Raw genomic sequence first — 25,800 nt, forward strand, 5'->3', positions numbered from 1 at the left:
TGTGTTAAAGTTGGTGGTTTTATGAGCTAATAATTATTTATTTTGTTCTTGTATTTTAGGCCTCAACTCCATATAGCATAGATTCAGATTCTTTGGGAATGGAGTGTATTATTTCGGGAAGTGCCTCTCCAACTCTGGCAATCAACACTGTGACTAACAAAGTAATTCTATTTTTTGAACACTTTTGAAATGTCATTGAGTAATACATTTAATTTGCTTTTATAGTAACAGTAGATTTCTGTATGGTTGAGTTTAAAGATGATATAAATTTGACCAAACCATACATGGCAGTTTGAAAGCTGAATCCACAATGCTTTTAGCTTTACACAAGTTAGAGGTAAATAAATAATTCTCTAGAAAAATTGGAAGATGCTTATTGGGAAGCTCTATATTAAATCTAAATTCTTGACACTACCAATCCCATTGAATTTTTGAGTCCAGCATTTTATTGAATCAATTTGTTTCAAAATCATTGATTACCCCTCTAAATATGTGATTTAAAAAGAGATTGACAAATAACCAGGGCGTCAACAGAATCCAGTAAAATAAATAGTTCAGACAAACTCAGAGTCCATTAGAACGGTGGTCAATCTCCTTCATGATATTCAAGGCTAGGTACATACCCAGAAGTGTAGTATGTGGTAGTCTGCTGCAGTATTTGTTTTGTTTTTGTTATTGAAGCAAGGGTCAGAACTTTGTGCTAACTCATTAGATACCTAGTAGGGTACAAATATCTCTTCTTTACAAGGTAATTTCTTAATCTCATATCTCAAAACCCTAAAAAGGCTCTGGGAGGTTCATAAAATATCTCAGTTCTGTGTATCTGTTTCCTCCCTTACTAGACCATGATGAGCACCTTGAAGCCGTAATATTTCTCACTCTTGTACTCATACGGTCTGTCAGTCTTGCTTTTACCCTCTCCCCATCTCCCTTGCTTTCAGTTGCTCTTTTTTTTTGTTTTAAATCTCACTCTTCTACTTTCTTGTGCACACACATAAAACACAAACATGTATACATACTCAGTTGCACTAATATACGTAGTATCTTTGTATTGATAAAAGGTATTGAATAAGCAGATAGAAGACAGATTATAATCAGAGTTACTAATCAGAATTCCAATTTAGATAGGAAACTGGCAACTGAGGTGTAAAGTGATAATTTTTCCCAAATAGCAATACATGGACTGATTCCATCAGAATCACTTGAGGGAGGGGTGGGGTTGTTAGTGTGTACGTGTGTTTGGTGGTGGTAGTAATTCCCAGATTCCATTGCAGTCCTACCAAATCAGTTACTTTATCCTTGTGGGTAGGGCCCAGGAATCTGTACTTTTAAAAATCATCCCTAATGATACCCAGCTAGACTTGAGAATTTCCAGTGAAATAGACAGGTTGGAATCAGAGGTATCCAGTACTGCTCTTTGCGATAGTCCAAGCAGGAGATACTGAGGCCTAAACATAGACAGTTGTGGCTATTAGGAAACAATTAGAAAGTAGTAATGCTGGGACTTCGTGACTAAATAAAGAAACTGGAGTTTTGGGACTTCTGCTTTCAGATATGATAGAATAGCTAGTATCGGATTAACCCTTCTCCCTATCTATATAAAATTACCACCCTGCCCACCAATAAAAAAGAAAGGCATTGGAGAAAAAGACAAGCAGGACTTAAGAAGCAAAGATCTCAGAAAAAAGGGAAGCACATTGAGATAAGCCCTACATGTTTTCCCTGGGGACATTTCCCACTTCTCAGTGCATGGCATAGAGGCTGCACAGAAAGCTACAACCTAGAGCAGTCACTGAGCTAGGGATGTAAAAATGAGAGTATGAGGCTACCAAAGAGCCAGGGCTTAAGGACCAAGATCCTGAGGAATCTCAGAAGTTACCTCAACTTTTTGCAAGCGATATCCAGTTAAGGCATTTGCTAATCCCTAACCTGTGTGTGCTTCAACTCAGACACAGGCAAATCATGTGGATTTTTCACTAGCCAGAATTCAGCAGTCTCACAGAGGTGGGGGGGGGGCAAAAGTTGTAGTTCTTTAAAGAGGGAGCCATGGTAAACACCCCAGTTTTACAAATTGATACTTAAGAAAGATTATGTTCTATAAGTAAGAGCAAATCTAAATAACACCAGTCTCAAACTGTTATTAGGGTGGTACACTAATATTCCACTTGCCAAAAGAAAACTAAATCCTTTCTGGAAGATAACATATCCTGAGCTTTTGCAAGTTTTCATAAGTAAGGTCTCACTTTCAGTCAGAATTTTCAGACATTCCAAGAAACAAGACCAAATAATTAAATGGCAAGATTGAAAGATAGTATAAACATATCCACAAGTGATCTAGATATTGATTTTTAAATAACTATGACTAATATGTTGAAGAAAATAGATGAATTATAGAAAATTTATCAGAATTGGAATCTGTATGGAAGAATCAAGAGAACTGAAAAATATAATAACTGAAATTAAGAATTAAATAGATGGATTTAACAGCAGATTAGACACAGCAGAGGAGAGAATCAGTGAACTGGAAGATAGGTCAATAGAAAATATGCAGGTTGAAAAACAAAAGAATGGAAAATTCAGAGAAGCTTAAGAGATAAATGGGATACAGGGAAAAGATCTAACAAACTTGTCATTAGTGTTCCAGAAGAGAAGCAAAAGGGAATAGAGAAGAAGCAATATTTGAATTTTCTAAGACTGATTAAAGATAACACAATACAGATTCAAGAAGTTCTGAGAACCCCAAGAAGGACTAATTAAAAGAAAACCTTATCAGGCAAATAAAAGTCAAACTGCTAAAAAACAAGGATTTTTTTAATCTTAAAATCAGAGGAAAATAATAGGCAACTTCAAAGGAACACACTGAATTCTGAATAGAAATGATAAAAGTCAGATACCACCAGAATGAAATTTTTGTAGTGCTGAAAGGAAATAACTGCCAATCCAGAATTCTAAAATTAGAATTTCTATGAAAAATGAAAGTTAAGTAAATAGGCTTTTACAGAAACAAAATGTGAGAGAATAACAGTATTAAAAAATTAAAGGAGGTTAATTTTTCAGATAGAAGGAAAATTATCCTGTGCAGAAAAGAATGAAGAACACCAAAAGAGTATGCATGTCAGTAAATAAAAATATGTATCGAGTGATTAAAACAATAGCAGTGCTGTTATAGAACACAATGCTTTGGAGTCTAAAATACTTGTAGAGATTAAAGTACGTGACAATACTAGAGTAAAGCATTAGCAAATATATTGCAGTTAATGTCTTTGCATTGTATGGGAAGTGGTAAAAGTACTAAGTCAAGGGCAGGTGGTAAAATCTAGGGCAGTGATTCTTAACACTTCAGCATATATCAGAATAACTAGGAGGGCTTGTTAAAACCCAGATTACTGGGCCCTACCCTGAGAGTCTCTGATTCTCTAGGTCTAAGTTGGGGTCTGAAAAATTGCGTTTCTGACACGTTCTCAGATACTGGTCACGTACTGGTCCAAGTTCCTTACCTTATGAACCACTGCTCTAGGTTACTACAAGAATAAAAAGAATATTACCAAGTAAGGAAAAATAATAAATCCTTGGTTAATCCAAAAGTAGGCAAGAAAGGGCTTCCCTGGTGGCACAATGGTTGAGGGTCTGCCTGCCGATGCAGGGGACACGGGTTTGTGCCCCGGTCTGGGAAGATCCCACATGCAGCGGAGCGCCTGGGCCCGTGAGCCATGGTTGCTGAGCCTGCGCGTCCGGAGCCTGTGCTCCGCAATGGGAGAGGCCACAGCAGTGAGAGGCCCGCGTACCGCAAAAAAAAAAAAGAAGAAAGTAAATTAGTGAGCTGTGGGGACAGCTTCAGGCAACCTGTAATATGTGTAATTGAAGTTCCTGATGTAAATCAGGATCTATACAGAGCAATTAAGTACACCAGAAATGGTAACTATGTGGGTAAATATAAAGCTTTTTTTTAAAAAATTTAAATCTCTTTAAAAGATAACTGTAAAGCAAAAATTACAAAAATGCATTGTGGGTTTATAACACATAGAAGTAAAATATATGACAGTAGTGTTGGGGCAAGGAGAGGAGAAATGAAAGTTATGAAAAGAGAAAATGTTTAAAATTTGGGAAGGCAAAAGTAAAGCCATCGTTCACAGAAGACATCATTATTCATATGGAAAATTCAAAAGAATCTACAGACAAACTCTTGGAATTAATAAGTGAATTTACCAAGGTGTCAATATTAGATCAGTGTTGGATTTTAGAAGTCAGTTATTTTTCTGTGTATTAGTCATGGACAGTTAGAAAATACAATTTAAAAGGTAATACTTACATTAGCATTCAAAAACATCAAATACAGAGACACTTCATTTTATTGTGCTTCGCTGTATTGTGCTCCCCAGATACTGGGCTTTTTACAAATTGAAGGTTTGTGGCAACCCTGTGTTGTCAGCTGATGGTTAGCATTCTTAACCAATAAAGTATTTTTAAATTAAGGTATATACGTTGTTTCTGTAGACATAATGCTATTGCACCTTAATAGACTACGGTACATTGTAAACATAACTTTTATATGCACTGGGAAACCAGAAAATTCATGTGACTTGCTTTATTTCAATACTTGCTTTATTGCAGTGGTCTGGAACCAAACCCGCAATATCTCTGAGGTAGCTAGGATTAAATGAAAGATGAACTCTGCACAGAAAACTATAAAAAATTACTGAGAGAGAACAAAGGGTGTATAAATAACTAGGTATATAATTTTCATAGAGAAGATTATTGTAAAGAAGTCAGTTTTTCCTGAGTTTATCTACAGATATAATATCCCAATCAAAATTCCACAGTGCTTTTTTTAGGGGAAGGAAGATAGTAGGAAATGACCAGCTGATTTTGAAAGATAAATGAGACTCCAAATGGTAAACAGTAGTTGAAGAAAATGTTGAAGAAAAAGATAAAAGTTAGAGGATTTATACTTCCAAATATCGAGTAAACCTACAATAATTGAAAGTGTAATATTGGCATAAGAATAGACACATAGAATTATGGAACAGAGTTCAGTGATGTCTTTCAACAAATGGTGCTGAATCAATAGAAAAGTGAGATTTTTTCTTGCACAGAAATCAGTTTCATACCCCAGTAAAGATGTTAAAAAAAATCAATTTCAGATGGATTTGAGACCTTAATATAAATGATAAAGTTCTCAGATGGATGAAAAAGAACAAAATATGTTTTAAAAAGTGGAATGAAGGAAGTAATAAAAGATTAAGAGCCGATGCTAACGCAACACACAACAAAGCTTTACATAATCCTTTAGCTAAATTTACTGCAAAAGGACAGAGAAGGATATATATACGTTGTATGAAACCAGTCATTAATGGTAGAAGGAGATATGCGGATGGATAATGACTGGCTGGTGAATGATGATTGGGAGAGTTCATGAGTGGGCCTTCTGGTGTGCAGGTATGTTCTGTATCAGTGGTTCTGTGATCTGTGGACACTTGAGTAACCAATACCCTTTTGGGGATTCCATGATAATACTAAAATGCTATTTGCCTTTTCCTTTATTTTTGTGTTTTCACAGATGCAGCGAAAGCAATAATATGTAAACATTAGCACAAGTCAAGGCAGTGACACCTGACTGTACTAGTAGTCATTGTGTTCTTCACAACCACACACCCTTCAGATTAAAAAAAACAAATACTAGTTAAGAATATCCTTGGTGATGCAGGAAAAATAATTTTATTAAATTGTGACCTTTGAGTAAACGTTTTTAAGAATCTGTATGGTGAAATGGGAAGTACACATAAAACGCTTAAACTGTGTATACCGAGGTACAGTGGTTGCTTCAAGGAAGAGCATTTGTGTTGAACTAGCCACTTTGTTCATGGAGCATTGATTTTACTTGAAAGAACAACTGACACTATTATTCAGATTTGGGTATTTGGCAGATATTTTCTTGAAAATGAATAAAGTAAGCCTCTCACTTAAAGGAAAACAATTGACAGAATCTCTTGCCAATGGTAAAATTTGAGCTTTTAAGCAAAACATACAGGTTCGGAAAACTTACATCCACCACAGTGAGTCTGGTAGCTTCACAGTCTTTACACACTTTTCCAATGAGATTATTGGTAATGTTAACAGGTGTGATGTTTTGATGTTGTGTAATGAAATATGTCAGTATTTGGAAGATGTGCATAACTTAGTGAATGATATTTTCCAAATGACCAATGCATAATGTTATAAAATCATGCGTGGGTAAATGATCCATTCAGAGTCCGAGGTGGAAAGTGGATTATAATGTAAAAGAGTGTGAAAATTTTATTCATATGGTTTCAGATTTTACATTGCAACTAATCTTTAAAAAATTGTCACTTGTCATGTTTTCGTGTAGTATCAAAAAAGACTATCCACAATTATCTGAAAAGTCTATTAAAATATGCTTCCCTTTTCCAAACACACACACACATATATATGTATATATGATGCTGGGTTTTCTTTCTATACTTCCACCTAAACAACATATTGCAACAGATGGAATGCAGAAGCAGATATGAGAATCTAGCTGTTTCCTGTTAGGGCAGGCTTTGAAATTTACGAAAATGTAAAACAGTGGCACCCTTCTAAGTTTACTTATTGAGAGAAAATTTTTTTTTGTTAACATACAGTTGAGTTTGTAATAGTTATTTTTAAGTTAGTATTTAAAATTTTTTTAATTTCTAATATGCCAGTTATTGATAAATATATCAAACAAAAGCTTCTTGACTCCTTAATATTTAAGACTGTAAAAGGGTTCTAAGATCAAAGTTTGAGAGTTGCTATTGATTACATGATTCCATGAGTATGCCCATTTTATAATTAATAAACTATAACAACTCGTGTATTTTCCTCTCCATACTATGTTACATTTCAATAAAAATCTTATCCTCCTTGCTATGAGGATTTGTCTAAGATGGTGGGAAGTATTTCTGACTTGACTGATAGGTAACTAAGCATGCACAGGAGAGAATGAGCAGCCAACAGAATGACCATGGGATGCTTGTAATTTGCTGATATTGTATTGCTTAAGAGCCCATAAGGTTGAGTTTTTTAAAAAATGAAATTTACACTGGAAATAATTGACCAGAAAAATCTTTGCCATAGTTTTATTTTCTCTCATTTTTCCTTATACTCTTTTCCCTTATTAGTTCCTAGACACATAATTGTTCCTAGCTGATGTGAATGTGAGACAGTTTGGTTTTGCCTTAAGTATTGAGGCATATATGCCTAGTTTTCCAGGTTTTGGCCTCTTTTGGCAAATGAGCATTGAGCATGACCCCATTTTCAGCATAGACAGAAGGGTGGTAATAGCTCAATTGGTCATTAAATTCAGCAAGTATTTTTTATGTGTATACTGAGTAGAAAACATTATGCTGCTTATGATTATTTATTGGGGAACTCAAGTTGCTAACAGTCTAGTAGTGGATAAAAATTTGATAAAAATTAGTTACACCATAAAATCAAAAGTATTAATTTTTCCCATGAAAGTAGGAGCATAGAAAGGAAAATTGGTAGTAGCATCTGAATGGAACTTTAAAGGATATTTAGACTAGTTTTCTGTTTTAAAAATATCTTTTTTGTTGTTTCTAATTAAAAATGATAATGCACATTATAAACATACTCAAGCATTGTAAAAATATACACTATCAGTGACAGAAGTCTTCAGGAATACCCAGCCCCCTGCCAGTTAACCATTGTTAACAGTTTGATACATAGTTCTTTCATGTCTAATGCATATGTTAGCATATTATTATTATTTTAAAAATCAGATCACATATTTATGATTCTGCAATTGTGTTGGACAGTTTACAGTTTTCAATATTATAAACACTATGATGCCTAAATTCTATTTTTTGTGTTTTTTTTTGATGCCTAAGATTTTTAAAGAAGAAAACTGATTTTGCTTAAAGCTTGAGTAAAAATAAGTTTATGCATTATAGAAATATTTAACAGTAAAAATCTGTTATAATCCCCTCTTATTAAATGTCGATGAACTAATTATACCTTTTAGAAAATTGAATTTATATACCTCTGGATGGGATATATCCTTTAGTTTGAAAGTAAATTATCAATATTTCATGGTGAACATGGAGTGAGCGATGTAGAGCATGGATTTGGGGTAGGTAAACACCAAAGGAAAGACCAATAACATTTTGTTTTCCTTCCATCTACCAGGTTAGTTGTATTCTTCTAGAGTTGCTTAAAAAGTACTTTTTAGAGTAGGAACTACTTATTCAAATATTGCTGTTCTTTTCCTTGTAGGTAACATTGTACAACACTGATCAGGATGGTAGTGATAGCCCGCGCAGTAGCCTTAACAACAGTCTCTCAGATCAGAGTTTGGCATCTGTTAATTTGAACAGTGTTGGAAGTGTGCATAGTTACACACCGGTAAGCCTTGGTGAAGTTAACTCCTTTGTTGAGTACTCATTTAGAGCTTAAAATGGAACCAAACGTAATTGAAATACAAATAAAAAGTGAAGATGTATATTTCTCACTGATCAAATTGATCATTAGCTTAGATAAGTAGAGCAGATTTCTATTATATTTTAGCAAGTTAGATACAAATATATTGTTGTACTATGTTATATATTTTGGTCTACTTCATCTGTTCTCTGTCCAAGTGAAACACAATTGGAATAGGAAAAGAATTTTTACTTTAGTCTTCTAAAGCTGTGTTTAATGATATTTTACAGTCCTTGGTAAAAGAGCTTAGAGGATATGTATATCACCTAGTTTTCCAGAAGCAGATCTAAGAAGGGGATTCTACAAACCCCAAAGCTTAGGATGACCTGGTACTCAGTTGTTAACCAGTCTTGTATTTTCAGTTTGGGTCTGGAAAACAAAGCTATGCTATAAAGGGACCTGTGTGAGTATTTTTGCTCCTGTGCTGACCCTTCCCTTATCTGATACTTCTTTTCAAATCATCTTGCACCTGTCCTCCTGGGTAGACAGAACAGAGCCCGAGAGAGCCATACACCACACTGTTCATGGTATAAATTTGATCTCATCACATCTCTCCCTGTTCCAAGATGAATAATAGGTAAAAACTTTACACAGAGAAAAGATATAAGGGGGATGGGGGACCTGAAATAAGAAAATAACACGAGGAAAACAGAAATTCAGAGAGCAGTTTTAAAACTCACCTTGAATGTAGGAGAAAGAAGACAACGCAAAACTGTTAACAGTGCTCTGGGGGAAAAAATTTTAAATATTTTTCGAGAATGCAGAAGAAACAGATAAAGGAATACCAATTATGTAAAAGAATACGATAGATATGGAGAATTGCGAATTATAGGTGTCCCCAAATAGTTGGTACAGAAGCAGTTTTCAGAAGAAATAGAGAACAAAAGGGTTACTGAGTTCTAAGAAAAGTTAATGGGAAAAAAACTATATCTAGACACATCATGACAAATTTTTAAATTTCAGAAGTAATCATAGATACTCTAGCAGAAGAAATAAGGTACATTCAGAGAAACACAAATCATACCTCTCTTCCATAATACTAAATGCCAGAAAATGATGGAGCACTTTATACAGAGTGTCAAGGGAATAGATTTGGAATTATAAATATTATGCCCACCAAATTTTCATTCAGTTGTGAAGTCAAGAAAAAGACATTAATTCTTTGATACACAGAGTTTAGAAAGCATCCTACCCTTGTTTTCATGCACCCTTCCTGAAAAAAATTACATATTTAGCTGATCAGGTGGTGAATTAAAGTACTCAGTAATGATGAAGTCATGTGCCAGTGGTGGAGCCATTCCCCTACACAAAACTCATATTTTTCCATGTCATTGTAGACTCCTTGTGAGCATCATTTTGAAAGGCTGCATAAATCTATAGCCAGTGTTCATATCTTAATTTTTTCAAAACACTAAACCAATGGTAGTTTGTTACTGCTTGATATGATCTTTAAGATATATTGCTGATCATATTTTATTTCTAGTTGTGCTGTCTTCAGAGATAATTCTTATTTTTTAGGTGTTCATGGTGCTCTTTTTCCTTGCATAGCTCGAGGCCCTGATCTATTCTGTTTTTTTCAGAATCTCCTTTGTCTTTTACCCTTCATTTCTTACTTTCCTTAAGTTTCATTTAAAAAAGAAAAATTTACCTACAGTGAAGAGTTAGGTGTGTTGAAGTTCCTTGCTGCTTTGGGCAGTGCCATACAACCTGACTCACAGTATTTGAGTTTAAATACTTAAAGATTAATTGAATAAATGAATGAGAAATGTTAGTAGTTTCAGAGTATAGTGAGTTTGAGATGAAATTGCTTCTGTGGAAATCAAGATGAAGACTCCACAGAAACTGGAAGGGTTCCAGGCTTAGCTTATCACTTATTATGACCTTGGGAAGGTCCTTTAACTTTGAATTTTCCCCCCTACTGTGAAATGTGGAGGTTGGATTAGATTTCTGAGATTCTTCAAGACCTAAGTTAACAACTTTTGGTCTGTCCTTTTATGTATACCCAACTTAACAGACGATAGGAAAGCCAAAGACAGGGAAGTTAATTCCTTTGAATTCTAATAACTGTTCTGATATTTTCAGTTTTATATCATATGTAATAAACCAATTCTGATATAGAGCTACTAAATTAGTAGTTTTTTTCTTCAATGTTAGGTGACAAATCATCCAGAACCAGTCTCTCAGTCATTAACTCCTCAACAACAGCCACAGTACAACCTTTCAGACCGAGACAAACAACTACTTTTCTCAGAATATAATTTTGAAGATCTCAGTGCCTCATTTCGGAGCCTTTATAAGTCAGTTTTTGAGCAGTCACTTAGTCAACAAGGTGAGTTTTTTAATACCTCTTTTGTAATTTTTTATTGAAATTTTTTAAAGAATTATTTTCACATCGCAGCTGTTATAGTTCCTTAATCTTAGAACATTACCATCATGATAAGGACTGAAGGTTCTTTGTGCCTTTACTGTAGTCTGTATATATTTTTATCATAGCACAAGAATGGCAGATAAATCTATCTCTTCATGCATGCCTACTTCGTTTGATCACTAGTGGTGTCCTGAAGCATTGTGTTAAAGGATTCTGACACTGCATTTATGCCATGTGGGAAAGACTGCCATGATTAATTAGTGATGTCTAGCATGTGAAGTGTTTGAGTGGTAAATGTTGCACCACAAGAATAGATGTGCCTTGCTTTTCTGTTCTGACTGCTGTTAGCAAAGAGATAACTTTTGGAATATGGTAGCACCAAATTTGCAGTTTCATGTACGGCACTTATAAGTGAACACATTAGTTAGTGGTCATTATTTTGTACAACATACTTAAGTCAGATTTACCACTAAAAGTGATACTGGTTGAGATGTACTATTATCTCAACCAAATGCTAGATTGTTGCTATTATGTATTACTGTCCTATTAGCTGCTGGTTTAATTTTAATCAGAGTCATTTAATAGGATCAAGGTGTCTCGTTGTTCCACCATAGAACGAACACTAGTCAGAAATTGTTGGGAACTCAAACAATGAAGCATTGCTTTGTTTGGCAGATTGACTACTTACACCCCAACTCAGAGGGTTTACCTCACGGCAGTAGACAAAATAGACAAAAAATCCCTGCCTTTAAAGAGTTTACTTTTTTTTTTTTTTTTTTTTTTTTTTTTTGTGGTATGCGGGCCTCTCACTGTTGTGGCCTCTCCCGTTGCGGAGCACAGGCTCCGGACGTGCGGGCTCAGCGGCCATGGCTCACGGGCCCAGCTGCTCTGCAGCATGTGGGATCTTCCCGGACCGGGGCACGAACCCGTGTCCCCTGCATCGGCAGGCGGACTCTCAACCACTGCGCCACCAGGGAAGCCCCGAGTTTACATTTTAATACACATCATTGTCAGATATTATGAAAGTTATATATATTAATATATATTAATGTTATATATAAGTGTTATATATATTGATGAATATCAGTAGTTTGTTTAGGAAGTTGGTTTTCTGGTTAAAGTGTCGTGTATTTTCTCAAATTTTATATTAAATTTTCTATAAAAGTACAAAAAAAAAACAACTAAGACTTTGCTAAGCAGATCCAGCTTTGCTGATCATAGTAGAAAAATACTGGCTTTGAAATAACAATGGCGACAATTTCTGAAACCCATAATGCTATTTCATTACACTAATAAAAAAAAGAAAAGAATATTGATAGGAATTCTGGGTTCTAGTCCAGGTTCTACCATCAAGTCAACTGAGTTAACTTCACCTCTTTAGACCTAAGCATTCCCATTGTACAGTGAAGAAGATTAGACTAGATCAGTGCTTTCCAAATTGTTCTCTTTGGAGCTGTTGGGTTTTCTGGAGGTTTCAGAGAGAAGGGTGCAGATGAAGAGGGAGACCTAACAGGTTCCTTTTCATGGCTTCCCAGAAAACAACTTTACATTTATTAGTTTTACATACTGGGCTTCTAAAAGATGTTTTGTTGTATTTTAAAAACAATTTGGGATTAAAAATGTTGGTAGAGGGCTTCCCTGGTGGCGCAGTGGTTGAGAGTCCGCCTGCCGGTGCAGGGGATGCGGGTTCGTGCCCTGGTCCGGGAAGATCCCACATGCTGCGGAGCGGCTGGGCCCGTGAGCCATGGCCGCTGAGCCTGCGCGTCTGGAGCCTGTGCTCCGCAACAGGAGAGGCCACAACAGTGAGAGGCCCGCGTACCGAAAAAAAAAAAAAATGTTGGTAGAGATTATATCTGGGTGCCCTCTTAAAATGTTAGGACTTTATTGGAAATAGATAATGAAATAACTGCTTTCTTTCATCTTATTGTAGTAACCCTATAGATTCCCTGTAAATGACATTTTTCCCAGGGTTAAGGCAAGCACTCTTATTAACACTTCTACCTATAAAACCTTAATTTATTATGTTTTGAGATTATCTTATAATGTACTCTGATATGATTTTACTCCTAATAACAAGTATGAGAATACTTTTATTTTTGTTTAAAATTTTTGATTCTTTTATTGACTGACAGTATGGTATGGGGCTTTATTTTCATTTCATTCAAGTAAAACTTTTTTGTGTTTGGTTCAGCAAAACATTATATGTTATCTTATGGGATATGAAAATAGTGTAGTTATATAGAACAACATGTTGCAATAAGGTTTGTTAAAGTGAGTGTCTACCTGTAAACCAAACATACATTATTTTTAACATTAAGCACTTCTGGCCTAATCATCATTATCATCATAGTGGCTAATATTTACGGAGCTAAGGCTACAGCCTGTGCTTGTACCATGGCATGTAATCCTCACAACAACTCTACGAAGCAGGTACTATTATCATACCCATTTATAATTGAGGTAATTGTGGCTTGGAGCGGTTAATAATTCTCCAGAGTTACCAAATGTGTAGATTATAGTGCAGAGATTTTAGTTCCTCTTTTCTGGTGTTAAGAAATATGTAATCTTAACCCCTAAACTGTGTCTGTCTCAAGAATGTTCCATAAGAGTAATGAAAAAGAGCAGTGGAGATGGCTGTTTTGTTTTGCTTATTCTTAAGGATTCTAGCCATCTTGGACTTAAAGTTTTTGGAGTAGTCAGAGAAAGAGATCAGAAATAACTGGGCTTTATTTCTACCCTCCTCTTTTGTCAAAGGTCTTCAGACCTATAGAGAACCATCCTCAATGTGACCCAACACCTCTCCCACTTCTCCCTTAACATTTTACTCATCTTTCAAGACTCAACCCAGATATTGCCTTTTCAAGGAAGGCTTCTCTGTATTCAGAGCCCCTTCCTAGGTAAAACGGGGAAGAAGCAGAGTTCCTGTATACCCTCTGTATACTTTTGCCTTAGTATTTACAGTGTTGGACGTAATCTCCTCAAGTGTCTGTCTCTTCCACTGGACCACGAGCTACTTGAGGGCAGAGAATGATGTTTTTTCTTGGTAGCCCCAGAGCCCCAGGGTATGGTGGATACTCTATCAGTACTTGTTAAACTGAACCAAAATCGCTTCCTGACAGCATATACCTTTGCTCTGTAAATAATTTTGCAAATGTTTGTCATAAGGTATAACTGAAATCTGACCATCAGTGATCTTGCTTTGTCTCCTTTCAGGTTTGATGAACATCCCTTCTGAATCTTCCCAGCAGTCCCACACTTCTTGTTCCTATCAGCACTCTCCCGGCAGTACAGTGAGCTCTCACCCACACAGCAACCAAAGCAGCCTGACCAACAATCATGGCAGTGGCCTCAACACCACAGGCAGTAATTCGGTTGCACAGGTCTCACTGTCCCACCCCCAGATGCACACACAGCCGTCTCCACATCCGTCCCATCGACCGCATGGTTTACCACAGCATCCACAGCGTCCCCAGCACCCAGCACCACACCCGCAGCAACACAGCCAGCTCCAGTCCCCTCACCCCCAGCATCCCTCTCCACACCAGCACGTACAGCACCATCCGAACCATCAGCACCAGACGTTAACACATCAGGCACCCCCTCCCCCACAACAGGTATCCTGTAATTCTGGTAAGTTTTTGTCTTCTGACGTGTGTTTGGCTAACTGTGAATTTGGATCTGTTATCTGGGGCTTATATATATTTTCTACCAGTACTTTTCTTATCCATCTTCTTTTGTGTTTCCTTGCCATAGTCCTAGAGTTGTTAAGTCCTTCAGTCTATAGATTCACCTTTTTTTTTTCTGTACGCGTGCCTCTCACTGTTGTGGCCTCTCCCGTTGCGGAGCACAGGCTCCGGACGCGCAGGCTCAGCGGCCATGGCTCACAGGCCCAGCCGCTCCGCGGCATGTGGGATCCTCCCGGACTGGGGCATGAACCCGCGTCCCCTGCATCGGCAGGCGGACTCTCAACCACTGTGCCACCAGGGAAGCCCCTGGATATTGTCTTGATTACAATTTATGTGGTAACATAGGCAAACTCAGCAACCCCTGCAGGTTTTGGTTTTAACTCTTTTGTCCTTCTGGAAAACAAGTGTTTTTGTGAGCGTTTGAAAGAAGAGTGGAATGCACAGTCTGTCTGCAATCTATTGTGATTTAGTGTGATATAGAAGAAAGAGTATAGATTTATGTCTGAAAGACCTGTATTCGAATCCTCATTATGGCTTTTTATGACCTTTGGTGCATTAACTCTTCTGGTCTTATTATTTTGTTAGCTGTAGAATAACACTGGTATACAGTGTTGTTATGCGGATCATATTGAGGATACAAAATATGAAATGCCCAGTCTGGTACCTTGCATTTATGTATTCAGTGAATGTTCCCACTTTTTCTTTCTTTGCATATTCCTGCCAAGTATTTCGTTTAGAATGATAGATTCATACCCTGATTTTAAAAGAAAAAAAAATGTCTGTTGCTCTTAAGATAGGTCTTTATGGTTTCTGGTGAGATGCTTAACTGACATTGCTCACAGACCAGGCAGTCTCTGCACTGCAGAACTCCAGAGGGTACCACAGACATAGACTACAAGTTGAATGGGGCCTCTTGGAATGGTGCAGAGTACAGCTGGCTTCAAGTCTTGGATTCATCATAGTGGCCTTGCTGAGTCATGCCTCCTCTCTAGGTTCAATTTCTTTTGTTTGTAAAATGCAAGGAAATAATACCTTTCCTGCCTGTCTCACAGAGCAGATTGCCCCAATGCATGATATATTGGCTTTGAATCCATTTGTAAAACTGAATTGGGATCGGCCAATATCAGGAGTAAGGCCAGCTCAAACTTTTGCTATCCAAGATTTATAAGATTGCCAATATTATTTTTATAGGTGTTTCAAATGATTGGTATGCAACACTTGATATGCTAAAAGAAAGCTGTCGAATCGCCAGCAGTGTTAATTGGTCAGATGTAGACCTTTCACAGTTCCAAGGTGAGTATTGGTTCCTTCTGACTTATAACCAAATACACATATCATGTGTTTTTTAATAGATTTTAAGTCTCTTTTTAGTGGAAATAAGTATCTCCTTATATAGTGTTTCTTTTGCAGTTGGTAGTATGCTTAAAAACAACACTTTGCAAAATTCGTAATGAAGCCTTTCAGCCAGGTGATGTAGTGGAGGTTCACAGACAAGAGTTCTGAAGGAAATTTGGCCACATTTAAAAGAATCAGATTTTGAATAATTTTTAAAATGTCATTCTTCATTGCATGGGCAGAAGATTACCGGTGGAAATTTTGAGGGCTGGAAAAAAGAAGTGCTGTTTTCTTTGCAGTGTTTGCAGAACCATGCTAACTGTATTTCTAATGCTTTCCTCATAGGTTTGATGGAGAGTATGAGACAGGCAGATCTCAAGAACTGGTCTTTAGATCAGGTTCAATTTGCTGATCTCTGTTCTTCTCTTAATCAGTTCTTTACACAAACTGGCCTTATCCACTCACAGAGTAATGTTCAGCAGAATGTCTGTCATGGTGCCATGCATCCAACAAAACCTTCCCAACACATTGGAACAGGTATGGATTTAATTATCTTCTTGATTTTCTCTTTTTCTCATTCATATGAAATTCAGTAACTGTCTGGGGCAGCTTGATATGTTGTTAATGATAGTAGTGATCCATTTATATCTTTTTATTTCTAAGAAATGAATGAAATCAAGTAATTTATTTAAGATATATCTTAGAAAAATTGAGATAAAAGAGACTGTATGTTTTTCTCTCATTTACATGATTATTTTATTGTTTATAATTGACTTTCCTTTGTGAACTTTAACCTTTCAAGTTACCAAACAAGAATTAAATGTCTTAAAGATATGTACATTTTAATTTTAAGAAGAACATAGTTATGAGGTGTTACCAATTTAAATTTGTATACACTTGCAATGAAAATCAACATATCTTTATATATCTTCTAAGAATGTTAAAAAAAATTAAAGTTCAGAGTGTATATGAAGAGTATACATAATGGTAGTCTCATTTATGTTTTACTCTGAACTCAAAATTTGTGCTTTGTATTTTTTCATCTTACTTTCTTCCTTTACTTTTTACCCTTGTAGCCATCTCGTTTACTCTGATTGCAGAGCCTACAGTTTTCTCAAGTTTACATTCTGTGTTTAATATCCAAGTTCTTTCTCTCTTCATTTTAATTTCTTGATGCCTTTATCTCCAAGTTGACTTCTTTTCTGTACATTGTCTAGTTTTTAGAGTTGATGCTAAAAAGCTCTCTTTTCTATCCTGAGTGGCTTCCTTCAGTCATTATGCTAAATTATTTCACATACTTGGTTTTTCTAAGTTCTCAAGATCCCTAGTCCTTTTTGTGAAATCTTCATTTGTGTCTTTTGATACAAAAGAAACCTTCCATCTTTGCTTCTTCCACTTGAATAGCTTACCTAACTTGAAAATCTCAGTGGTTGTGTGATTTTGGTGACTTATTCATTTCATAAATCATATTCATAGAAGAGCCTCATTCAATGCCTGGCATATATAGGAGGTACTTAGTATTAACTGAATTTATTGAATGCCCTCTATGTGCCAGATACTAAGCCAGTAAACTTTTTTTTTTTAATAACTCTTTAGCTTCTCTCTCTCTCTCTCTCTCTCTCTCTCTCTCTCTCTCCTTTTGTCACTTCTTTTTTGGTTCCTGTTAAAATAAATTTCAAAAACTTTATTTTTATTGTGGTAAAATACACATAAAATTCACTGTCCCAATCATCCTTAAGTGTGCAGTTCAGTGGTATTTAAATACATTCATAATGTCATAATGTTGTGCAATTATCAACACCATCCATCTCCGTAACTCTTTTCATTTTTGTAAAGCAGATACTCTATACTTATTCAACAAGACCTCTCCACCCATTTCAACCCTTCACCAGCCCGTGGCAACCAACATTCTACCTCTTGTGTCTTGAGTTTTAACTATTCTAAGTACCTCGTATAAGTGGAATCATACAATGTTTGTCTTTTTGTGGCTGTCACTTAGCATAATGTCTTCAGGGTTCATCCATATTGTAGCATATGTTAGAATTTTCTTCATTTTTAAGGCTGAATGTATGTATAAGGCTATTTTTAAGGCTATTGTATATATAATACATACCACATTTTGCTTATCCATTCATCTGTTAATGAACACTTGGGTTGCTGCCATGTTTTAGCTATTGTGAATAATGTTGCTGTGAGCATGAGTGTACAGATATTTTCAAGACCCTGCTTTCAATTATTTTGGTATATACTCAAGTGGAATTGCTAGATCCTATGGTAATTCTATGTTTCGTTTTTTGAGGAACCATCATACTCTTTTTCGCAGCAGCTGTACCATTTTACATTTCCACTAACAGTCATAAGGGTTCCATTTTCTCTATCCTCACCAACATTTGTTATTTTCTTTTTTTTTTAATAGCTTTGCCCATTTCTTGATTGGGTTTTTGTTGCTGCTGAGTTTTAGGAATTCTCTATATTTCTGGGTATTAACTCCTTACCAGATATATGATTTGCAAATATTTTCTCCTATTCTTTTCTTTTTTACTGTGTTGTTAGTGTCTTTTTTTTTTCTTCTTTTGTTGTGTATGCCTTTGGTATAGTATCCAAGAAATCATTATGGAATTCAATGTCATGAAGCTCTTGCCCTCTGTTTTCTTCTAAGAGTTTTAAAGTTTTAGGTCTTACATGTAAGTCTGACCCATTTTGAGTGAATTTTTGTATATGGTGGTATATAAGGGTCCAGTTTCTTTTGTGTGTGGATATCCAATTTTCCTATTACCATTTCTTGAAAGACTGTCTTTTCCCCATTGAATGGTGTTGACACCTTGTTAAAAATCATTTTGACTATCTATGTATGTATTGCTGGGTTCTCTATTCTGTTCCATTGGTCTTTATGCCAGTACACTGTCTGACTGTAGTTAGCTCTGTAGTAAGTTTTGAAATCAGGAAGTGTGAGTCTTCCAGCTTTGCTGTTCTTTTTCAGGATAGTTTTGGCTATTCATAGTCCCATGAGCTTCCATATGAATTTTAGGATGGGATTTTCTATTTTTGCAAAAAATGTCATTGAGATTTTTTTTTTTAACATCTTTATTGGGGTATAATTGCTTTACAATGGTGTGTTAGTTTCTGCTTTATAACAAAGTGAATCAGTCATACATAAACATATGTTCCCATATGTCTTCCCTCTTGCGTCTCCCTCCCTCCCACCCTCCCTATCCCACCCCTCCAGGCTGTCACAAAGCACCGAGCCAATATCCCTGTGCCATGCGGCTGCTTCCCACTAGCTATCTACCTTACTACGTTTGTTAGTGTGTATATGTCCATGACTCTCTCTCGCCCTGTCACAGCTCACCCTTCCGCCTACCCATAACCTCAAGTCTGTTCTCTAGGAGGTCTGCATCTTTATTCCTGCCTTACCCCTAGGTTCTTCATGACATTTTTTTTTTCTTAAATTCCATATATATGTGTTAGCATACGGTATTTGTCTTTTTCTTTCTGACTTACTTCACTCTGTATGACAGACTCGAGGTCTATCCACCTCATTACAAATAGCTCAATTTCGTTTCTTTTTATGGCTGAGTAATATTCCATTGTATATATGTGCCACATCTTCTTTATCCATTCATCCGATGATGGGCACTTAGGTTGTTTCCATCTCCGGGCTATTGTAAATAGAGCTGCAATGAACATTTTGGTACATGACTCTTTTTGAATTTTGGTTTTCTCAGGGTATATGCCCAGTAGTGGGATTGCTGGGTCATATGGTAGTTCTATTTGTAGTTTTTCAAGGAACCTCCATACTGTTCTCCATAGTGGCTGAACCAATTCACATTCCCACCAGCAGTGCAAGAGTGTTCCCTTTTCTCCACACCCTCTCCAGCATTTACTGTTTGTAGATTTTTTGATGATGGCCATTCTGACTGGTGTGAGATGATATCTCATTGTAGTTTGGATTTGCATTTCTCTAATGATTAATGATGTTGAGCATTCTTTCATGTGTTTGTTGGCAGTCTGTATATCTTCTTTGGAGAAATGTCTATTTAGGTCTTCTGCCCATTTTTGGATTGGGTTGTTTGTTTTTTTGTTATTAAGCTGCATGAGCTGCTTGTAAATTTTGGAGATTAATCCTTTGTCGGTTGCTTCATTTGCAAATATTTTCTCCCATTCTGAGGGTTGTCTTTTGGTCTGTTTATGGTTTCCTTTGCTGTGCAAAAGCTTTGAAGTTTCATTAGGTCCCATTTGTTTATTTTTGTTTTTATTTCCATTACTCTAGGAGGTGGGTCAGAAAGGATCTTCCTGTGATTTATGTCATAGAGTGTTCTGCCTATGTTTTCCTCTAAGAGTTTGATAGTTTCTGGCCTTACATTTAGGTCTTTAATCCATTTTGAGCTTATTTTTGTGTATGGTGTTAGGGAGTGATCTAATCTCATACTTTTACATGTACCTGTCCAGTTTTCCCAGCACCACTTATTGAAGAGGCTGTCCTTTCTCCACTGTACATTCCTGCCACCTTTATCAAAGATAAGGTGTCCATATGTGCGTGGGTTTATCTCTGGGCTTTCTATCCTGTTCCATTGATCTATCTTTCTGTTTTTGTGCCAGTACCATACCATCTTGATAACTGTAGCTTTGTAGTATAGTCTGAAGTCAGGGAGCCTAATTCCTCCAGTTCCTTTTTTCATTCTCAAGATTGCTTTGGCTATTCGAGGTCTTTTGTGTTTCCATACAAATTGCAAAATTTTTTGTTCTAGTTCTGTGAAAAATGCCAGTGGTAGTTTGATAGGGATTGCATTGAATCTATAGATTGCTTTGGGTAGTAGAGTCATTTTCACAATGTTGATTCTTCCAATCCAAGAACATGGTATATCTCTCCATCTATTTGTATCATCTTTAATTTCTTTCATGAGTGTCTTATAATTTTCTGCATACAGGTCTTTTGTCTCCTTAGGTAGGTTTATTCCTAGATATTTTATTCTTTTTGTTGCAATGGTAAATGGGAGTGTTTTCTTGATTTCACTTTCAGATTTTTCATCATTAGTATATAGGAATGCCAGAGATTTCTGTGCATTAATTTTGTATCCTGCCACTTCACCAAATTCATTGATTAGCTCTATTAGTTTTCTGGTAGCATCTTTAGGATTCTCTATGTATAGGATCATGTCATCTGCAAACAGTGACAGCTTTACTTCTTCTTTTCCAATTTGGATTCCTTTTATTTCCTTTTCTTCTCTGATTGCTGTGGCTAAAACTTCCAAAACTGTGTTGAGTAAGAGTGGTGAGAGTGTGCAACCTTGTCTTGTTCCTGATCTTAGTGGAAATGCTTTCAGTTTTTCACCATTGAGGATGATGTTTGCTGTGGGCTTGTCATATATGGCCTTTATTATGTTGAGGAAAGTTCCCTCTATGCCTACTTTCTGCAGGGTTTTTATCATAAATGGGTGTTGAATTTTGTCGAAAGCTTTTTCTGCATCTATTGAGATGATTTGCGTATATTGAAGAATCCTTGCATTCCTGGAATAAACCCCACTTGATCATGGTGTATGATCCTTTTAATGTGCTGTTGGATTCTGTTTGCTAGTATTTTGTTGAGGATTTTTGCATCTGTGTTCATCAGTGATATTGGCCTGTAGTTTTCTTTCTTTGTGACATCCTTGTCTGGTTTTGGTATCAAGGTGATGGTGGCCTTGTAGAAGGGATTTGGGAGTGTTCCTCCCTCTGCTATATTTTGGAAGAGTTTGAGAAGGATACGTGTTAGCTCTTCTCTAAATGTTTGATAGAATTCGCCTGTGAAGCCATCTGTTCCTGGGCTTTTGTTTGTTGGAAGATTTTTAATCACAGTTTCAATTTCAGTGCTTGTGATTGGTCTGTTCATATTTTCTATTTCTTCCTGATTCAGTCTTGGCAGGTTGTGCATTTTTAAGAATTTGTCCATTTCTTCCAGATTGTCCATTTTATTGGCATAGAGTTGCTTGTAGTAATCTCTCATGATCTTTCTTATTTCTGCAGTGTCAGTTGTTACCTCTCCTTTTTCATTTCTAATTCTATTGATTTGAGTCTTCTCCCTTTCTTTCTTGATGAGTCTGGCTAGTGGTTTTTCTATTTTGTTTATCTTCTCAAAGAACCAGCTTTTAGTTTTATTGACCTTTGCTATTGTTTCCTTCATTTCTTTTTCATTTATTTCTGATCTGATTTTTATGATTTCTTTCCTTCTAGCTTTGGGGTTTTTTTGTTCTTCTTTCTCTAATTGCTTGAGGTGCAAGGTTAGGTTGTTTATTCGAGATGTTTCCTGCTTCTTAAGGTGGGCTTGTATTGCTATAAACTTCCCCCTTAGAACTGCTTTTGCTGCATCCCATAGGTTTTGGGTCGTTGTGTCTCCATTGTCATTTGTTTCTAGGTATTTTTTGATTTCCTCTTTGATTTCTCCAGTGATCACTTCATTATTAAGTAGTGTATTGTTTAGCCTCCATGTGTTTGTATTTTTTACAGATCTTTTCCTGTAATTGATATCTAGTCTCATGGCGTTGTGGTCAGAAAAGATACTTGATACAATTTCAATTTTCTTAAATTTACCAAGGCTTGATTTGTGACCCAAGATATGATCTATCCTGGAGAATGTTCCATGAGCACTTGAGAAAAATGTGTATTCTGTTGTTTTTGGATGGAGTGTCCTATAAATATCAGTTAAGTCCATCTTGTTTAATGTATCATTTAAAGCTTGTGTTTCCTTATTTATTTTCATTTTGGATGATCTGTTCATGGGTGAAAGTGGGGTGTTTAAGTCCCCTACTATGAATGTGTTACTGTCGATTTCCCCTTTTATGGCTGTTAGTATTTGCCTTATGTATTGAGGTGCTCCTATGTTGGGTGCATAAATATTTACAATTGTTAAATCTTCTTCTTGGATCGATCCCTTGATCATTATGTAGTGTCCTTCTTTGTCTCTTTTAATAGTCCTTATTTTAAAGTCTATTTTGTCTGATATGAGAATTGCTACTCCAGCTTTCTTTTGGTTTCCATTTGCATGGAATATCTTTTTCCATCCCCTTACTTTCAGTCTGTATGTGTCTCTAGGTCTGAAGTGGGTCTCTTGTAGACAGCATATATAAGGGTCTTGTTTTTGTATCCATTCAGCTAATCTGTGTCTTTTGGTGGGAGCATTTAGTCCATTTACATTTAAGGTAATTATCGATATGTATGTTCCTATTCCCATTTTCTAAATTGTTTTGGGTTCGTTATTATAGGTCTTTTCCTTCTCTGTCATTGAGATTTTTTATATGGATTACATTGAATCTGTAGATTGCTTTGACATCTTAACAATATTTTCTTGCAGTCCATGAACATGAGATGCATTTCTATTTATTTATGTCTTCTTTAATTTCTTCAGCAATGTTTTTTAGTTTTCATTGTACAAGTTTTTCATTTGTAATTAATTTATTCCTAAGTAGTTTATTCTTTTTGATCTCAGTGAAAAATGGAATTGTTTTTGTAATTTCCTTTTCAGATTGTTCATTGTTTGTATATAGAAATGTGACTGAATTTTGCATGTTGACTTTGTATCCTACTACTTTGCTGAATTCATTTATTCTAACAGTTTTTCTGTGTGTAATCTTTAGGGATTTTTATGTATGAGATTATATCTGTGAACAGAGATAAATTTACTTCTCCCTTTTTAGTTTGGATGCCTTTTGTTTCTCTTTTTGCCTGATTGCTCTGGCTAGGACTTCCAGTACTGTGTTGAATAGAAGTGGTGAAAGTGGACATCTTTGCTTTGTTCCTGATCTTAGAGGAAAAGCTTTCAGTCTTTCACCACTGAATATGATGTTCACTATGGGATTTTCATACATGGCTTTTGTTATGTTGAAGTAGTTTCCTTCTATTCCTAATTTGTTGAGTGTTTTTATCATGAAATGTGTTGACTTTTGTCAAATACTTTTTCTGTGTCAGTTGAGATGATCATGTGGGTTTTTATCCCCTTCATTATGTTAATGTGGTATATTGCACTGGTCAGTTTTCATATGTTGAACTGTTCTTGTATTCCAGGAATAAATCTCACTTGGTCATGCATGGTGTGCATAATCCTTCTGTCATGTTATTGAATTCATTTTGCTATTGTCTTGAGAATTTTTGCATCAAGGTTCATAAGGGATATTGGTCTGTAGTTTTAGTTCTTCTTTAAATGTTTGGTAGAATTCACCCATGAAGCCATCAGATCCAGGGATTTTCTTTGTACAGGAAACTTTTGATTAAGTATTCAATCTTCTTACTCGTTATAGGTCTATTCAGATTTTTGTCTTTCTTCATGATTCAGTCTATGTTGATTTTGTGTTTCTAGGAATTTGTCTGTTTCATCTGAGTTGTCCAGTTTGTTGGTATACAGTTGTTCAAAGAACTCTCTTATCCTTTTTATTTCTGTAGAATCAATAGTAATGTCACCACTTTAAATTCTCATTTTAGTAATTTGAGTCCTTTTTTTCTTAGTCCGTTTAGTTAAAGGTTTGTCAACTTTGTTGTTTTTTTTCAAAGAACAACTTTTGGTGTTAAAGATTTTTCTCTAATGTTTTTATGTTCTCTGTTTCATTTATCTCTGCTCTAATCTTTATTATTTCTTCCTTTCTGTTAGCTTTGGGTTTGGTTTCTTCTTCTTTTTTAGGTCTGTTTTTTAATGTAAGTCTTTATAGCTATAAATTTCCCCCTTAACACTGCTTTTGCTGTTTCCTGTAAGCTTTGGTATGTTGTATTTTTGTTTTCCTTCATCTCTAAGTATGTTCTAATTCCCCTTGTAATTTCTTCTTTAATCCATTGGTTAAGTGTGTGTTGTTTAATTTCCACAAATCTGATAATTTTCCATTTTTACTTCTGTTTTTGATTTCTAACTTCATCCTGCTGTGGTCAGAGAAGATACTTTATATGGTACCTATCACTTAAAATCTATTGAGACTTGATTTGTAGCCTAACATATGGTCTGTTCTGGAAAATCTCCCATGTGCACTTGAGAAGAATGTGTATGCTGTTGTTGTTGGGTAGAATGTTCTATATATGCCTGTTAGATCGGGTTGATTTATTGTGTTAAATCCTCTATTTGCTTATCTTCTGTCTGGTTACTCTATCCATTATTGAGATAATGGGTATTTAAGTCTGCAACAGTAATGGTAGAGCTGTTTATTTCTCCTTTCAGTTCTGTCAGTTTTTGCTTCATATGTTTTGCAGTAGGTTATTAGGTGCATAAATGTTTGTAATTGTTCTGTCTTCTTGCTGTATTGCACCTTTTGTTGATATATAATGTCCTTCTTTACAAGAAGTGGGACTTCACAAGACATCTCTTGTAACATTTTTTGATTTAAAGTCTATTTTGTCTGATATTAGTATGACAATCCCTGTTCTCCTTTGGTTACTATTTGCATGGAATATCTTTTTTTATCCTTTCACTTTCAATCTGTTTGTGTCTTTGGATCAGAAAGTGAGTCTTCTATAGTCAGCATATGGTTGGATCATGTGTTCTTATCCAGTTCTGCCAATTCTGTCTTTTGATTGGAGGGTTTAATCCATTTGTATTTAAAAGAATTACTGGTAAGGAGTGAATTCTGTGTTTTGCTATTTCTTTGCTGTGGCTTGTAGCTTTTTTGTCCCTTATTTCCTGCATTACTGTCTTCGTTTGTGTTTAGTTGATTTTTTGTAGTGAAATGTTGAAATTCCTTTCTCATTTCTTCTTGTGTATGTTCTGTAGCTCTTTGTGGTTACCTTGGGGATTGCATTTAACATCCTAAACTTACTACACTCTAATTTGAATTTATACCAATGTAACTTCTATAACATGCAAAAACTGCTCCTTTTCGGCTCCACCTCCACCTCTTTTGGTTGTTGATGTCTCAAAATTACATTTTTCTACATTGTGTGGCCCAAAACATATATTAATAATTATTTCAAATGCATTAAATC

General features: G+C 35.8%; 1 protein-coding gene across 7 annotated transcripts in view; it reads left to right on the forward strand.

Moving 5' to 3' along the window:
• Positions 1-25,800, forward strand: part of FOXJ3 (forkhead box J3) — a 131,257-nt gene that overhangs the window by 95,843 nt on the left and 9,614 nt on the right. For 4 of the 7 annotated variants that reach the window (XM_027108911.1, XM_027108907.1, XM_027108904.1 and 1 more), the window contains exons 6-11: positions 60-161; positions 8,275-8,403; positions 10,633-10,807; positions 14,060-14,476; positions 15,724-15,825; positions 16,213-16,404. In XM_027108911.1, coding sequence (XP_026964712.1) covers positions 60-161; positions 8,275-8,403; positions 10,633-10,807; positions 14,060-14,476; positions 15,724-15,825; positions 16,213-16,404 — 1,117 coding nt within the window. The remainder of the gene's footprint in view (positions 1-59; positions 162-8,274; positions 8,404-10,632; positions 10,808-14,059; positions 14,477-15,723; positions 15,826-16,212; positions 16,405-25,800) is intronic. The other 3 variants (XM_027108908.1, XM_027108909.1, XM_027108910.1) reach the window with 3 other exon arrangements.

The sequence above is a fragment of the Aethalodelphis obliquidens genome, unplaced genomic scaffold (genome assembly GCF_003676395.1).
Source record: "Aethalodelphis obliquidens isolate GAN/ISIS:26980383/991018 unplaced genomic scaffold, ASM367639v1 scaffold9, whole genome shotgun sequence".
Taxonomy (NCBI): domain Eukaryota; kingdom Metazoa; phylum Chordata; class Mammalia; order Artiodactyla; family Delphinidae; genus Aethalodelphis; species Aethalodelphis obliquidens.